Source organism: Marmota marmota, unplaced genomic scaffold (genome assembly GCF_001458135.2).
Source record: "Marmota marmota marmota unplaced genomic scaffold, marMar, whole genome shotgun sequence".
NCBI classification, from domain to species: Eukaryota; Metazoa; Chordata; class Mammalia; order Rodentia; family Sciuridae; genus Marmota; species Marmota marmota.
The window spans coordinates 16,987,061-17,004,071 of NW_025999960.1; the positions used below are offsets into that span (position 1 = coordinate 16,987,061).

General features: G+C 46.3%; 1 protein-coding gene across 3 annotated transcripts in view; it reads right to left on the reverse strand.

Annotated features, from left to right (window-relative positions):
• Window positions 1–4,484: 4,484 nt before the first annotated feature.
• Window positions 4,485–17,011, reverse strand: part of Pou6f1 (POU class 6 homeobox 1) — a 43,863-nt gene continuing 31,336 nt past the window's right edge. Inside the window, exons 5-12 of one of the 3 annotated variants that reach the window (XM_048802744.1) lie at window positions 14,625–14,746; window positions 13,603–13,828; window positions 12,848–13,101; window positions 12,072–12,200; window positions 11,249–11,452; window positions 7,707–7,848; window positions 6,861–7,029; window positions 4,485–5,933 (exon numbers count right to left, since the gene is read on the reverse strand). In XM_048802744.1, the coding sequence (XP_048658701.1) occupies window positions 5,588–5,933; window positions 6,861–7,029; window positions 7,707–7,848; window positions 11,249–11,452; window positions 12,072–12,200; window positions 12,848–13,101; window positions 13,603–13,828; window positions 14,625–14,746 (1,592 nt within the window). In that variant the 3' untranslated portion in view covers window positions 4,485–5,587. The remainder of the gene's footprint in view (window positions 5,934–6,860; window positions 7,030–7,706; window positions 7,849–11,248; window positions 11,453–12,071; window positions 12,201–12,847; window positions 13,102–13,602; window positions 13,829–14,624; window positions 14,747–17,011) is intronic. The other 2 variants (XM_048802746.1, XM_048802745.1) reach the window with 2 other exon arrangements.

Sequence of the window (17,011 nt, forward strand, 5' to 3'; positions counted from 1 at the left end):
CCCCCCCTTCCCTTCACACTCAATTACTCAGGTCCTGCAGGTCAATCAGTATTATTGCTGAAATCCTAAGTCAATCCTTGAGCATTTTCCTTCAGGTAAAGGAAGAAACTAAAACCAAGGAAGCTTTTTTGAGGACTGACCACCTAGCCTTAACTTTTCCTGTATTTCTGCACCCCACCCAAGGAGCCTGTGAAGTCGAGTCTGTCTTCTCTGAAAGACCCTTTAGTTGAAAGGAAATGAAATCATCAGTTTTCACAGTTACACAGTTCAAAGCAATCTCAGGTTCTTTTCCTCTCCTGTCTGTAGTTCAGAAACCAGCCCACATCTTCTCCAGACTATAAAAGGTCAGTTCCCCCTTTATAACCATGCAGAGTACAGTGAAATTCCCAGGCCTGGGAGGAAAAGAACTTCAGTTCTTCCACAAACCCACCTGCTTCTAGGACAGCCTTCCTGGGCCAACTGCCAGCAACCATTCTCAACTGGTCTGAGCCAGAGAGATCAGTTCCCAGGACTCTCCTGGTGGGAGCTGCTGGCACTGTCTCTATCTGGTGAGATTCCATTCACTCCCACAGTTCACAGTCCAAACCCTGCATGGTAAGCAGAATCCCCTGTCCCTGCTCTGTCCCTGTTGCCTGAAGTTTCAGCTCTCGTTATTTTCTTGAAAGGAAGAGTAGAAAATGCATTCAGTTATCCATTTGACAATTATTGAGCACTTACAATGTGCCCCTGACCTATGTATTGAGTAGTCACAGCCCAGTATGTGAGGTCTATGCTGGGGTTAGTGTTAGCTTCTTTTTGTTATATTTCCCCAGTATTTCAGAGTTCTGTAAAGTGCCTCTGATTTGTAAGCCTTGTGTCAGAGTCTTAGACATCTATTACCACTGTGAGTGGGGGCCAGGTGGTGGTCGTCTAAAACCAATCCCTCTTCACCTCATCTGAGGTGTAGTAATGGTGGTTGGGCAGAGTCATGGCCTTGCCCTTGCCAGCTTAGATTATGCAGCTCAGACATCATCAATACCAGGTGGGGGAAGAGAAGACTGTGAAGGAGATGGCCTAAATCCTAGTCCTCAGAGTTAGACAAGCCAAGAAAGAGACACTCATGACAGCTGGGCTCTCTCAGCTGTAAGCTCAGGTGGCAGGCCTTGGAAGAGTGAAAAATGAAGCCCCACTTAATCATACATCCCATTTTTATAAAGAACTGTATAAATCGCTAACTAGTAATGTTCTAGTCTTCTAAATATCTTCTAAATATACCTTCATAATTCAAGCCAGGTTTGAATTTAGATGTCCAGGACTCCTTGAAGTTCCATGGTAGAATGTTCCCCAGTCCAGACTCCCAGTCTAGAGACTGCCTTATCTCCCCTCTCTCTAACTGGAGAGGCAAAGGGCTTTGTGTACACATGTAGACCTCAGCTTGTATATACAAGCTCTGTCATGCAAGTCTCTGACAAACAGCTATCCCTTGGTCACTGCTGGCCTGAATATCTGTGTCCCTCCAAAATTGAAACATAATTCTCAGTCAGATAGTATTAAGAGGTGAGGCCTTTGGGAAGATTGATTAGGTCATGAGGGTTGACCAGAACAAGGCCCTTAAAAGAGGCCTTAGGGAGCATGTTTGCCTTTGTACCATGTGAGGTTACAGTGTAAAGACTTCCATCTATGGGGAAGAGGACGCTCATCAAAAACCAGTTCTGTCAGTTCCTTGATCTTTGACTTCCCAGTCTCCATAACCATAAGCAGTAAATTTCTGTTGTTTATAAACTACCAGTCCAAGGTGTTTCATTATAGTGGCCCCAATGAACTAAGACAGCTGCCTCTTGGACACTCAAGTGTACATACCAATATCATAGGCTGTTCTTGGGACTCCGAGAAGAGAGATCCAGGAAATAGGCTTGGCAGAGAATTCTGGGTTCTAGGTACCAAAAGGATAGTCTAGAAGGAGAAAGGGCTCTGCAGACCCTCAGCCCAATAAGGAGGGTCTAAATTGGGAATCTAGTGTGTTCTCTCTCTTTCCACCATGTGAGCAGCTCTGCTCTACCACATTCCTTACCATAATGTAATTTTCAAAACAAATCATAGATTATCTAATAAAAAATAATAATGAAGTGGGAATTGATGGGCTGGGGTTGTGGCTCAGTGGTAGAGTGCTTGCCTAGCATGTGTGAGGCACTGGGTTCGATTCTCAGTACCACATATAAACAAACAAATAAATAAAGGTCCATCAATAAGTAATACAAATATTTTTTTAAAAAAAATAGTAAGGGGGGAATTGAGGGGACTGACTCTGACCTTCTTGCAATGGGATTTTCAATGGTGCAAGCTGACAGCTAGCTCCCTGCCACTTGCCTGACCTCTGACATTGCTTCCTTTATATTTCCACTTTAGGAGGTCACCAAGAAACAGGCAGACCAGTACAAAAGAAAAAATACTGTTTATTCCACACAACTACACCAAGTGTTTCTCTCCAATTCTCCCCTCCCCACCCTCCCTCCAGCCCTCAGTAGGCATTGCCCTGTGCTAGGGGACAGTCAGAACCTTAATGTTAGAATCTGGCCTAAGAGGCAGGAAAGAAAATCTGGGCACAGGAAGATGACTGGATTTCTGAGAAGACAAAAACTTCACGGTTTCTCAGTCTAAACTCAAGTGTGTTCCTCAGTTCATTTGACTGAATTCTTTCCCTGGATAAAATGCCATGGTTAGTGCAGGGTCAAAGGCCCCAGCTGATTCAGCCCACAGAAAGTTTTTGGTCTTTCTTTCATTTAAAACAAAACTATACAGTTAAATCATTTCTGCTGTTCCATAGCAAAGGAGCCACTGAGCTCTGACTTAATTTTTAACACCCTTCAGAGCATGATGCTACCAAAACCAAACCAAACAAAACCCAAACAAACAAAAAACAAAAACTGCCTCATAGGTGAATGGCCCAGGCACCATCTGCTTCCTGGGGGATCCTCTGATGGAGGAGCACGGACAGAGGTCATAGGCCAATGAGCTCTGCTTGGAATATATTTCAGGCACATCCTGCACTCCCGGTCTAGAGAATTCAGCTGCAAACATTCAGGTCCCGGTATTCTTTTGAAAGACTGACCCATCTTTCCAGTAGAGGAGAAAATGATTTAGTTCTCGCTCAGCCTTGGGAGGACAGATTTAGACAAGGGAGGGGCTAAGAAATCATGACCAGGCCTAATTTAGACCAGTGGTTCACGATTTTTTTCCTGTCAAGCCACAGGACAGATGGTGTCCTCCTGCACATTCACAGCATGGACACACCCTATATTATATGCTACTTCCAGGGCACCAGCTGTGACCCACTTTTTTTCCCAAAAAAAGAAAGCACCTCTGAATGCAAGTGTTTGAGCAAGAAAACCTGCATCTTTCTAACTCATTGTAGTCTGAGTCACTGAATCCTTGAAAGATTTCCATATGGAAAATGATTCCTACTGAAAACTTGTTCACAATACCCCTCCCAAGTGAGTTTGTCATCTCAAAGAGGCAGGTTTATAACCATGGCCTGAAGTGTGGAGCCTCTCCTTTGAAGACGTACTCTCTCCTGGGGGGCTGGCTCAGGTAAGCTGCCCACCCGCTCCTCACCCCTACCACACTCTGGCAGGTTGGTTGTAGCAGACTCACACTGTCTTCGTCTCACTGGCAGGGTTACCAAGAGGGTGGCCACAATGGCATTGCAGAACCTAGGAGGGACCAGTAGTGGGCAGGAAAGGAAGCTAGGTAGAGTAGCTCTACACCAGTGACCAACAGAAGTAGTAATGTGCCCTTACTTGGCGGTCACCCACTTGGGGTAGATCATTTGAGGTACAGTGAAGGACAGCTGCTAGAGACCAGGCATTGTAAAGATAACAATAGTGAAAGGAGAGGATATTTGACTCCGGGGACTTGTGGATCTTTAGGGACAGTGTATATAGCAAGTCTGGGATCATCCAAGCCAACCTCTTAGTCTCTCCTGACCTAAAGTCACATATTGCATTTTAAGGGGTGTCCAGTCACAGTGAGGCTGGAAACTCACTTCACAGCTTGGATAAGATGCTAACCCCCAAGGTACCATAGCTACCCCCTCTAGAGGCAAAATTCATCCTGAACTGGGTAGTCCTGACTCAGAGCAGCACTGGGAGAATTGTCTGCAACAGATATGGTCTACAACTCTGGACAAAGTGAGATCTCTCCAATATCCAACGTTTACAGTTATAAAGAAAATTAGAATTAAGTCAACTTCCCCAAAAGACCTTTCTGGGCTGCCATCAGCTCTTTCTGGATGTTGTCCTTTCCCTCAGGGCCTTCCTGTCTGGTTTATTGTTTAATTTGCTCCTCTGAGAAGGTTCCAATACTGGATTGGGTGAGGGGCTATGGGGGCAAAAGAGGGAGAGAGAAAGTCAGCATTCCTTTCCTCATTTTTTCCCAGAGCTGCCTGTTTGCTGGGCAGTGGGATTTACCAGGGTGCAAGTCCTCGCTCTCTCTTTTTTCCTTTGAGACAGGATCTCATTATGCTGCCTAGGCTAGTCTCAAACTCATTATCCTCCTGCCTCAACCTCCTGAGTAGCTGGGATTACAGGCATGCTGCAGGCCCAGCTGCAAATTCTCTTAACCCACATTTTTTGGGGGGAGGGGATGGCCGAGGACAGAAATTAGATTAAAACCCAGGAGAATGGACTTATTTACTAAATTCCAGACCCACAGCAGTCCCAGGGCAACTCCAGGACAGGTAAAGTTTACTGTTGCTCTCTTTCAACACAGATTGTAACAGAAAAGTTTCTGATTTAATGCAAACCCTACCCCCAAACCCCAAAGAACCAGGGAGAGGAGTTCATATGTTCTGGCACAGGTCTTCAGGAACCTTCTGACCTTGAGGTCAAGGCAGACATTGGGTCTGACCTTTGGAGCAGCACAGAAACTTCTGGATTTTTTTGGGGGGGTGGGGTACTGGGGTTGAACTCAGGGGCACTCAACCTCTGAACCACATCCTCAGCCTGATTTTGTGTTTTAATTAGACACAGGGTCTCACTGAATTGCTTAGCGCCTTGCTATTGCTGAGGCTGGCCTTGAACTCTCGATCCTTCTGTTTCAGCCTCTTAAAACTACTGGGATTACAGGTGCACCACTGTACCCGGCAACTTTTCTGAATTTTATATCCTAAGTCCTTTCAGGGGTTTAGTTTGTCTGTAGGTGAAGTGAGGGAAGGTAATGTGAGGCTGTGGTTCCACAGTAAAGGAGATGTAAAGGAGAAAGGAAAGTGGAGAGAGAATGTTATCAAAAGCAAGAGCTAATGGTCCTCAGGAGTTTCTGGTTCCCAGCCAGAATTTGCCCTTCAGAAACCATGTTAGCAAAGTGCTTCCCTAATCACCACCACAAATCTTTTCCTTTGTTATCCTCAGCCCAGAACCTGGGGCTCTCTCATGGGTCCCCTCTGGCCTCCCCAGGATATGAGATATGTGGGAAAGAGGAGAGAGGCATCGACACATGCACACAGTGGAGTCTCATGATGTGGCAAAATGACAGGTTCTGTCATGGCAGTGGAGACAGTCAGGTGTCAAGGGAAGAGTACAAAGTGCTGGAACACAGGGCTGGGGGCCAAGCCCTAGGGGATCTGAAAGACATTCAGCTTGCTGGTGTTCTTGAGTGTCTGGCGCCGATTGCAGAACCAGACTCGCACTACCTCCCGGTCATAGTTGAGCTCTTTAGCAATCTCGGTGATCTCCTGACCTGTGGGTAACGGGTTCTTCTCAAAGTAGGCGTTGAGGGCCTCTATGGCCTGGGGGGTGAAGGAGGTGCGGCGTTTGCGTTTCTTGGAGGGCTCACCTCCCACAAACTCCATCAGGTTCTGCTGGCCTTCCTGGTTCCGGAGTTCAGCCTCATTTAGCCACTTCTCTAGCACTGGTTTCAGCTTCTGGGCACTCTTGGGCGTGATGTCCAGCTTCTCAAACCTGCAGACAACACATGCCCAGGAAGAAACAGAGTGTGTTGGTTTCAGTGCACTACCTTCAAGGGGCTGCTCCTCGTGGAGCTGGTAAGGCCCTTCCCAGTGTCCTCTCACTATCTCCACCATGACCCCTTTGGCTTGTCCAAGACCAGACTCCTCAGACTCTCCAGAATCCCAGGTCTTAACAGTGAGATTATTTCTACAGGCTCAGGTCAACAGGATGATGACAATACTGCCCTAAACAACCATTCTAAAACTTTCACACCCAAATGAATGAAGTCCTTTGAGAAGTCATCTTGAGCGGCCTCCAGAGGACATGAGTGCTGTCCTCCTCCAACTGCACTCTCATAGGAACATGGCTAACATGACAGGCTACTTTTCTGGCTGAGCCAACACGGCACGGTTATCACTCTAATAGTCATTCTAGTCTTAGCTATGGAGTTGGCAGGCAGATGAAATCACTGGGTTATCCACTGAGCCCAATGAGTTTCTTCTTTGAAACTCTCTGCTACCCTTCCTCTGATATTGACATCAAAACCAGTTTATTAAGGTACACACAGAAAAATCAGCTCTCGTACTTTATAGTCAGGCCTTATAGGAGGGGAAGATGACAGTATGACAGGGTGTGGCCTGGTTGAGGGCCACAAGGGAACTGAAGTTCCTACTTGTGGGACTAAGTTTATAACTCCTTTCCTGCTAGGATTCCTGAATGGATTTGGGTCTTAAATTTCCCCCCAAAGACCACATAAATGCTCAGGATCAGAGAATAAATTTCAGAGAGTTTAGTCAGTCTTTGGCTACTCCAGGTGTTCATATCCAGATAAATACATCTTATCTGGTAGAAGTCAGGAGCAAGGGGGATATGGTAAGGGGCTAGATGCCTGGTAGGCACTGAGCAGACCCTGACCTTGTCCAGGGCAGCCTTACTTACCGGCAGATGGCTGACTGGCTATAGGCTGGACCTTCTGTTGCAGTCAGAGCCTGGCCCACCTGGGTCTGTGTAAGGCCCAGGGAGAGCCGACGGATCTTAAAGTTCTTGGCAAACTCCCGGATCTCTTCTAAGTTGATCCCATCCTCATCCAGACTTGGAGTATGTGGCTCTAGGCCAAAGGAAAGATCAGAGATGAGTGTGTAAGATGGGAATCATCATTGATTATCTGGTCCATTGGTTTGGACGAGTGCATGGTGAGGAATGGGGACACTAGGCTTGTGCACCTACCTTCATTACCCCTTCCCAAGGCAAGCAGACTTGTGGGAAAGGGGCCGGACCACCCTCTCAGGGCTAAGGCTTATTTTCAAGTTCTTATAGCTCTAACTGCTGACCTTTCCCCCACCCCACAGTCCCTCGTCCTGCCCCAAGCACACTGGTTGGCTGTCCACGTTCCTCAGTGCTAGATGAGAGCCCACAGCAGACAGCCAATGGCTTGGCCTCTCAGAGAAGCAGTCAGCCAACCAACTGAGCAGTCTCTACCATCCTGTCCAGAAACTATCTAGCTCAACAGCAACAGGAATAAGAAAGCTAGCTCCTCGCATTGGGCTTCTGCCCTTTGTGACCTTTGGAATCCAGGAATTTGATTGATTTGAGATGGGATTGCCCAGGCTGGCTTTGATTGCCCACACTCAAGCAATCTGCCTGCCTCAATCTCCTGAGTAGCTGGGACTCCAGGACCATGCCATAGCATATGGCTCCAGGAAATATATAAGAAAAGCAGTATGTGAGCAAGTTAAAACGCCCAAATAAATGCCCCCCACCTTCTCTCTTCCAGGAGCCACTTACTGGATACCAACTGGCTGACCGTGGGAGTCTCTGAGCAGGTGATTGGGATGGGAGCAGAGGCAGATGGCTTGACTGCTGGGGCTGGGCTGGCAATGACCACAGCAGGCTGGGGCACAGCTGGTGTGGGCTGGATGGGCTGCACCTGGAAGAGAGATAAGCCCCTGTTGTTCCTTGCCTAACTCAGGGGGTCAGAATCCCTGGGTGGACCAGTGTGGGAGAGTATGAAATTCTCACTTACCAGTATCCTCCCACCTGTATCCTCTCACAAAACAAGATTAAAGCTGCTGATTACTAATACCCATTCCACAATAGTGATCTCTGAAATAAGTAGAGCAACATGCCCAGTGAAGCTGAAGCCACCTATGCAGATGAGAGACTCAGAATTCTGTCTCAGTACTCTTGGTGAAAGCCCCAACAAGTTTCTACCTTTGGGATAACTGATCTCACATCTCTGCCCTCAAAGGAGAAGCTTATGCTAGATTCTAATCAGGAGTAGTTCTTCTCATTCTAGAGTTGCCCAGGCCTCAAATATCCATGAGTAGGGAACAGATAGATAACTCCTTGATCTCACAACAATGAGAGATTATGCATATATTAAAAGAATAAAGTACGTCTCTTAACTGCACTGAGTCATAGAGGCTAAATGAAAAAACCTAAGGTGAAATATAGTTTTTAGCTGGGTGCAGTGGCTCACACTTATTATAATCTCAGCTATGTAGGAGGCTGAAGCAGGAGGATTGCAAGTTCAAAGCCAGCCTCTGCAATTTAGCAAGACCCTGTCTCAAAATAAAAAAATAAAATAAAAAGGGCTGGAATGTAGCTCAGCAATAGAACACCCCTGGGTTTAATTCCCAATACTGCAAAAAAAAAAAAAAAAAGGTTTTATGGAGAAATACCTTTAAAAAAATATCTATGAGGGGCTGGGGTTGTGGCTCAGTGGTAGAGTGCTTGAATGGCATGTGTGAGGCACTGGGTTTGATCCTCAGCACCACATAGAAATAAATAAATGTACTGTGTCTATCTATAACTAAAAAAAATAATTTTTTTAAATGTACCTATGAATTTCCAGGAAAAAAATCTTGAGTCATATGAAGCAAGCTAACAACAGAAGTAATTTCTGGTGGTAGAATTAGAAGAAATTTTTATGGTGTGTGTGTGTGTGTGTTGTGTGTGTGTGTGTGTGTGTGTGTGTGTACAGTGCTGAGATGAAACCCAGGGCTTCAGGTGTGCTAGGCACATATTCTACCACTGAGCTACCCTGCCAGCCCATGGGATTTTTACTTTTTACATGATACATACTGAAATTTCAATAAAAATCATGTCATATTTGTAATGAGAAGAAACTATAAATATATGAAATTAGTGTTTTAAGTTTTTTTTTTTTTTTTTAATAAAGCTTTCTAGGAAATGCAGGTTTCTCCAGAAAAGTCCTGTTCCCTGGGTTCTATCTCCTGGCAGCTTTCAAGTCTATTTCTTTTTTTTTTTTTAATATTTATTTTTTAGTTGTAGTTAGACACAATACCTTTATTTATTTATTTTTATGTGGTGCTGAGGATTGAACCCAGGGCCTCGCACATGCTAGGCAAGCACTCTACCGCTGAGCCACAGCCCCAGCCCTCAAGTCTATTTCTTCTTCATCCCCAAAACCTCTACCTTTGTTCAAAGCTCTTTGTCTCTTGCTGGAACTGCTTAAATTGCCTCCTAACAGGTGACAAGGATTCAAGTCTCACAACAGTCTAGTTGTTGGATTTATCTGGATAACAGAAAAATTTTTAAAATGCATCAGTGTTTGTTGCTGCAGCATGACATTCATAACCCTCTGAGGTAGGTCCTCTTACAACCCTTATTTTACAGATGAGGCTAAGCGGTTATTTACAAAGTTTAGAAGCAGCCTACCACATTTGAGAACCCCTGACCTCAATGTCACCTAGGAATTTAGAAAACATATTATTAGGCCCCACTTCAGACATACTGAAAAACAAACTCTTCATTTCCACAAGCCCTCCAGGTAATTCTGATGCATGAGTTCGAGAACTGCTGCTCTAGCACAGGATACTCCCTGTAGTTCCCCAGATACAGAACACCCTCACAGCCAACTCATCCTTTCATATTAGTTCAAAGCTCCTTCTCTAGGTTGACTCCCTCTCCTGTCAGAACTCCCTTCTCTGGTGTCTCAAATTGCTTTATTCACGCCTCTATCATAGTCTTTATCATGTTGACTTTTTCCTCCCTTCATTTCATTTCATTTTCTTCCAATGTGACAGTATTTTGAATGGAAAAAAATATTTTAAAAATAAATTAGGGCACAGGAGCTGAGGCACAGTGGTAGAGCACATGTGAGGCACTGGGTTCAATCCTCAGCACCACATTAAAAAAATAAATAAATAGATAAAATAAAGTTACGTGTCCACTACAACTAAAAATGTTTTTTGAAAAAGAATAAATTAGGGGACTGGGGTTGTAGCTCAGTTGTAGAGCACTTGCTTAGTATGTGTGAGGCACTGGGTTCTATTCTCAGCACCACTTATAAATAAACAAATAAATGTCCATTAACAATGAAAAAAAATTATTTGAAAAAAGAATAAATTAGGGGCTGGGAGTGTAGGCAGGGGTAGAGAGCTTGCCTAGCACATGTGAGGCACTGGGTTCGATGCTTAGCACCACATAAAAATAAATAAAATAAAATATTGTGTCCATCTACTACAACAACAACAAAAAGAAGAAATTAATAAGTAATATATGATGACTTAACAACATAATAATTAATAAATCTGTATAGATACGAAATTATCCACATAATCCCATTACATTGGATATATCCTTGTTTGAGGATATAATGTATCTAATGTATTGTTCTATAATGTTGACTTCAAAAAATGTTTTTTTCTTCATTTTTGGTACTGGGCACTAACTATACTGGGCTACATCCCCAGCCCTTTTTATTTTGAAACAGGGTCTCACTAAGTTACAAAGACTGGCCTCAAACTTGGGATCCTCCTGCCTCAGACTCCTGAACTGATGGGATTATGGGTGTGTGCCACTGTACTGGGTTTATGATACTGATTTGTAGTTATTGTTAATGCTGAGCTACCTAAGGCCAGCAAGGGCATCTGAGTCATCTTTGTATCTTCAGTACTTAGGATATATTAGACACTCAAAAAATGCTTCTGAAATGAACAATGAAATGAATAATCAAAATCAAGGAGCAGAGTGGAGAGGTGAAGGAGGAGGGGGTACAGAACGAACCTCCTGGATCTTTTCCAGCAGTTTGATCACACCACACATTTCAGACCCACCCTGCACCTGCCTTCTTAGAATGATATTGACTTCTGAGGGCACAGACACATGTTTTGGTATGATTGGGTAGGGGACCAAAGATGCTATGTCCTGGGTAGGGTTGGGGTGAACTCATGTAGTCCTTCTACTCAGGGGTCTCCCTTCACTTTCAGTGGGTGCTCTTTTTCAGGAGTCACAATCTGGAGGTAAGAAGCCCAAGGAGACAGTATTGCCTGTCACCCCACCCATACCCCCAACCCTAGTACCTCACTCTTAGCAGGGGACTCAGGCGTGCTTGGCTTCCGGACAGTCACAGGCGGAGGCAGGGGGCTGCTGGCCAGGGTTGCAATCACCTGGCCCTGAGCATTCAACAACAGTTGGGGGGTCACGGCCTGGACTTGCAGGCTTTGGGCTGGTGCTGGGGCTGCCACACTAGCTGAGTTCACCACCCATGGAAGTGTTCCAATAACCTGGGAGGAAATAAGGCAGGGACCCCAGGCATGAGGGCAGTGCCCAGCTCCTCCCCAACCCAGATCCCCACACTGGTAGATGAAGATGCTAATTTGGACAAATCACTTAACCCCTCTGTCCTCCGTTTCCTCATCAACAAAGTAAAGGATTCACACTAGAGGGGCTCCTTTCTTTATTCTATCCAGAGCTGCAGCATGACAGCAATAGGTCTGTTTATGAATCAGAGACTTGGATGCCAATCCTGGCTCTACAACATTTCAGTTGTGTGGCTTAGTTTATCTCAACTTCAGTCTTCTTTCCCACCAAATGGGAATAAAAATCTCTACCTAATAGATTTGTATCCAAAATGAGAAAATGTATAAGAAAGCACCTAGCCCAAAGCGTAGCCACAAAGTAGGTGCTCTTTAAATGAAACCCCCCAACTAGAATGAGCATCTGTAGGACAGGTTAGTACTACCCCTGCCTGGCCTCAGCATCATCAGAGAGCCACCATAGGGAGCTATGAACAGCAATTTGACACCCTATTTGAGTTTCTATGACTGTTAGCCCAATTCCTGGCCCACTCCTGGCCAGCTTCTCCATAGCCCCCACCCCCCAGGCTTGGCTTTGACCACTTGCCTGTCCCTGAGCATTGGTGAGGATCTGACTGCTGATCCCTGGCATGCTGGGAATGGCGTTGGTAATGACCGGAGTTGTAGTGAGGGAGCCCAGGATCTGGGTCTGTCCCCCGAGGGAAGCAGCACTGATCTGTGGGTGGAGGAAGAGTCCTGCTCAGAGGCCAAGGGGTGAGAAAGAGACTCTGATAAAAGGAAAAGGGCTGGGGTCATGGGGATGGGCATTTGTGAACATGGCCAGGACTGCAGGCCCATGTCCACAGCTGAATAGTATCCAGCACTATGTAGGGCTTCAGGGGGCAGTAGGGTAGGGCAGAGACCACAGTCAGGACAGTAACTGGTTAATCTTTGGGGCCAGGCCTGGAGGGTAGAAGGGCCTGACTGGAGGGGCTGATGTGTTCCTAGTCACATCTGACAGCTCCACTGCCAAGCCGGGAGCCACACCGAATAGACACCAGCACAGAGTAGTGAGCCTCTAACTGCACTTCATGGCAGCTCACAGATTTGCAATCCCTAGACATCATCCCACCCTCCAAGGCTGGTCCAGTGGTTCAGGTTCTGGAGAATTTGCCCAGCTCTCTTGGCAGAGGCTGTATGCTTTTGCCTGAGCTGGACAGGTGACAGCTGCAAGAAGACCTCAGAGGGAGCTCATCTCGGCTGATGTGTTGGAAAAGGGCTGTATTCAAGGGGCTGGTCCTCCACTGCGGGAAGGGTCAGTTCTACCCTTGGCCCAAGATTTGATCCATCCCTGGTCAGCCTTGGGTGAGGGCAGCAGCTTACGATTCCTGGACTAAACGCGAAGCCTGCAGGCTGCACGGTGATCTGTGGGGTGGTGTCCACTGGCTTGGGGGTGGGGGCAGCAGCGGTGGCAGCAGTGGGCTGTGGTAGGATGGCAGGCGTGGTCTGCAGCAGCGGCTGGGTCTGGAACAGTGTCTGGGGCTGGGCTGGTGGCCGGGGCTGGGCCGGTGAAGAGGCCTGGACTGGTGGGGCAGCTTGTACGGGTGCCGGGAGAGCGGTGTTCAGCACGGCAGCTGCTATGGAGCAAGGCAGAGACAGAGGTGCTCAAACACCTAGCCATGGCCCAGAGTGGCTCCAATCCCAAGGGATCTGGCACAAGAATAACATGGGGTTGGGGCAATGGGCATAGGGGGCGCGCAGCTGCCTTGATCCTTGAAGGGCTGGCACATGCCAGCATCTCTCATCCCCCCTCCCTTGGGCCAGGAGATGGTAGGTTCAAGAACCAGATGTTGAATCTTCTTGCAGTCCTTCTCAGGAAGCTGGCATGGGGGGAGGGGCAGTCTCAGGCAGTTGGTTGAAGGAAGAAAGGCCTGCTGGGCTGACATGATGTCCTGGCCTAGAGTTCCAAGATGGTGCAGCGGCTCTGTGGCTGGGAGCCTGGGACACTGATGCAGACTCCAGGGCTGTTGCCCTGAGTGGGCCGTGGGTTCTGAGTCCGACATGGCAAGCACGTGTGCAGGAGTGGTAGTGTAGGGTGGTGGGGGGCCTGGTGCAGTCCTGGGGAGAGTTGCCGTTACCTTGCAGACCAGCTAAAGGTGGCTTGAATAGTGCCCCCGTGGGAGAAGCAGCAGTCAGTCCTGGGAGGGCAGCCACAGTTGCTGTAGGAATTGTCCACACGGCCAGCCCCTGCTGCCCAGCCACTTGACCTGCAATACTGATGGGGATAAGAAGAGGTTGAGTAACTGCCCCTGCTGGAACCATAACTCCTGTCAGAACTGTGGCTAAGTTTTCCTGAGTCAAGACCTGCAAAAGCAAACAAGATTTCAAAAAGAAAAGAAAAAATAAAAAATCAACATTGATAGCGCAAACACTGGGTCTCTCAGACCCAGTTGAGCACAAACAAAACATTTTAAGGGCAGTGGGGAGAGGCCACAGGAGGCAGGGAAGAGCCATGCCCTAGCTGGAGGCTGGATCTGAGAGGGTGCCTGAGCCATACTATCTTGCCTGCAGAGAAGTGGCCCAAATCAAGGCAGGGCCCAGCCCTGCCCACTGGACAGGTAGGGCTGCACAGACCTTCTCTGCGGTCTGCTGTCTCTTAAGCCTCCCCCAAGTTTCCCCTAGGCTCTGGTGGAGGATGCCCTCTGACTGGATGCCTCAGAGATTAGTGCATGGAGCAAAAGTCACCAGGGCTGTGCTTGCCTGCAGGATCCTACAGGCAGCTTCTCACTGGCTGGGGCTGCTCCCTGTCTCTAAATGAGGACTCTGAACACTCTATTAACTCTTCCAGGCATCTGCTAAAGGAGCTGACAAAGCTATTCACTTATTTCATTATTAAGATAAGCAGAAACTCTGGCAGCATGAAAGAGTTAATGGAATTTCTATAGTTCTTTCTGGACCCAAAGAAACTGCCCAGCAAATGCAGATCTTTTCCAATGGGCCTGATTTGGGGAAGGGAGAGGCCAGGGGTCCCAGTAAGAGATTCCCTCCCTCAACCCATACCCTTTCTCTGTCCTGCCTCATGCAATTCCCAGATCCATGGCCACCCCACACCTCATTCCTACCCACTGCCCTCAGTCCAGCTCCCTGGGGTGGCCCTTACCTGGGGGGCAGCTTGTACAGCCAGTGGTGTCAGGGTCTGCGATGCCTGAGGCTGGCTTGGGGCTTGGCTGAAGGTGGCAATAGCGGGGGCAGGGTTCGGAAGGATCCCGGGAAGTGACTTCACTTCACATGGCATTGAGAGAAAGAAGGACATGGAGTGAGCCTGATGTGAGTGGAGGGAGTCACTGGGGTAGAACATCTTGTCTGCCACCTGAAGTGGCAACTCTCAGACCCATTTTGTATTTCTGCATAACTGAAAACTATCTGTTGGCCTTCCCTGGCCCACAAGGCAGCTTCCCCAACGCTACTTATAGTGAGAGTAGGAGGCTGGTAGTTCTGTGCCAGATCTGGAAGATAGCCACTCTCTTCCTGAGTTAGGCACAGGGAAATTAGGTGCTGGCAGGCACCTCTGCAAGCAACCTGTGGGCTGCTCCTGCTTAACCACAGGCATCCTGCTAGCATCTGATTAGAGAAAACATTTTGCCTTAACCATGATGTAGGCCGCACTCCAGAGCCAGCTGTAACTGGTTTCTTGCACAAACTCACCAGAATGATTCCTGACCTTACCTTTACCTTTTGTTCATTAAGGTTGATTACTATATATACTCACATACCCTTTAGCTGTCTAATTAAAACTGAGCAATTTTCCCTAAAAGGACCTCCCAATTCAGAGAATCTCTTCCATTTTCAGCCTCTGCTTAGGAGGATTAATTTTCCTGAACAATATAAACCACAACCCATATATCTGTGAGTCTCTCAAACTTTGGGCACGCCTGCACTTAGTCCTTGAGTATGTACTTTCGCTTTGCAATAAACTCTCTTTGCCACTGAAACTCTGATGTGTCCTTAAATTGTTTTCTGTAATGTGATCAACAACCTGGAAGGGTCAGGAGCAGTGGTGCATGCCTGTAATTCCAGCAAAGCAGGAGGCTGAGGCAGGAGGATCACACAGTAAGATCATATCTCAAATAAAAAAATATTTTTTGTTGGACAAAATGTAATGAAACATAAAAAAGGTAGACTTTTATAATTTATGTTTGCCACATAACTTATAAAACCTACCTCATATGTGGGCTTTTCTTTTTATCTAAAGAAACGAAACATTCATTTTTTTGGTCCTATTTCCTTGGACCCTGGTGTCCAAGGGTTTATATATATTTAGGATTTTTCCACTTCCTTCCATACTGCTTTATAGAAAGACTAAACTAACTCTCAGAATCACCAAAAATGTACCTGCTTCTCCACAGCACCACCTAAGTTAGGTTTTAGCACTTTTTTTTTTTTTTTTTTTTTTTTTTTGCTTAATAGTCTGTGCTACCTTCCCTGTCTGCCCTGCCCACCCACCGTGGCAGTACTGGGGAGTAAACCCCAGTAGAAGACCCCTCTGCAAGGTGTTGAAGAGAAAAGTCATTGTGCTTTGAGCCACATCCCCAGCCCTTTTTATATTTTATTTTGAGATAGGGTCTTGCTAAGCTGCTTAGAGACTAATTAAATTGCTGAGGCTGGCTTTGAATTTGTAATCCTTCGGCTTCAGCCTCCCAAGAGGCTGGGATTACAGATGTGTGCCACTGCACCTGGCTCCCCAGCCTTTTTATATTATTTATTTATTTATTTACTTATTTTTAGCTGTCAGTGGACCATTATTTATTTATTTATGTATTGTACGTGGTGCTAAGGATTGAACCCAGCACCTCACAATGCTAGGCAAGCTCTCTATCACTGAGCCACAGCCACAGCTCCTTATTTTTTATTTGAGACAGGGTCTTGCTAAGTCATTGAAGCTGACCTTGGACTTGCCATTCTCCTGCCTCAGCCTCCTGAGTTGCTGTGATTACAGGCACGTGCCACCAGCATCTGTGATACTTCAAAGTCAACTACTTTTCTTCTCATTGATAGCAAATTTTAAAATTTTTCCATATGATGACTTCCTTCTATGTCAATATTTAATTTCTCTTTGACAGGATTTTTAGTGGACTATACCACAAAGAAGACATTTTTAAAAATATTTATTTATTTTTTTTTAGTTTTAGGTGGACACAATATCTTTATTTCACACTTACGTGGTACTGAAGATCGAACCCAGTGCCTCGTGCATGCTAGGTGAGCACTGTACCACTGAGCCACAACCCCAGCCCCCAAAGAAGACATTTTTTTAATTAAAAAATTATTATTATTATTTTTTAAAAATTTGAGACAGTGTCTTGCTAAATTGCCCAGGTTGCCATCCTTCCTGATACCTAATTCTGTTCCTTTTCAAACCTGCTCTGAGAAATGAATTCTCAGTAGCTGGGAAGGGGAAAAAAATTAAAGAAACAACAACAAAGAGGTTCAAGGCAGAACTGTTAATGAAAATAAAAAGACAAACAATTTCACATGAAGCAGTGTACG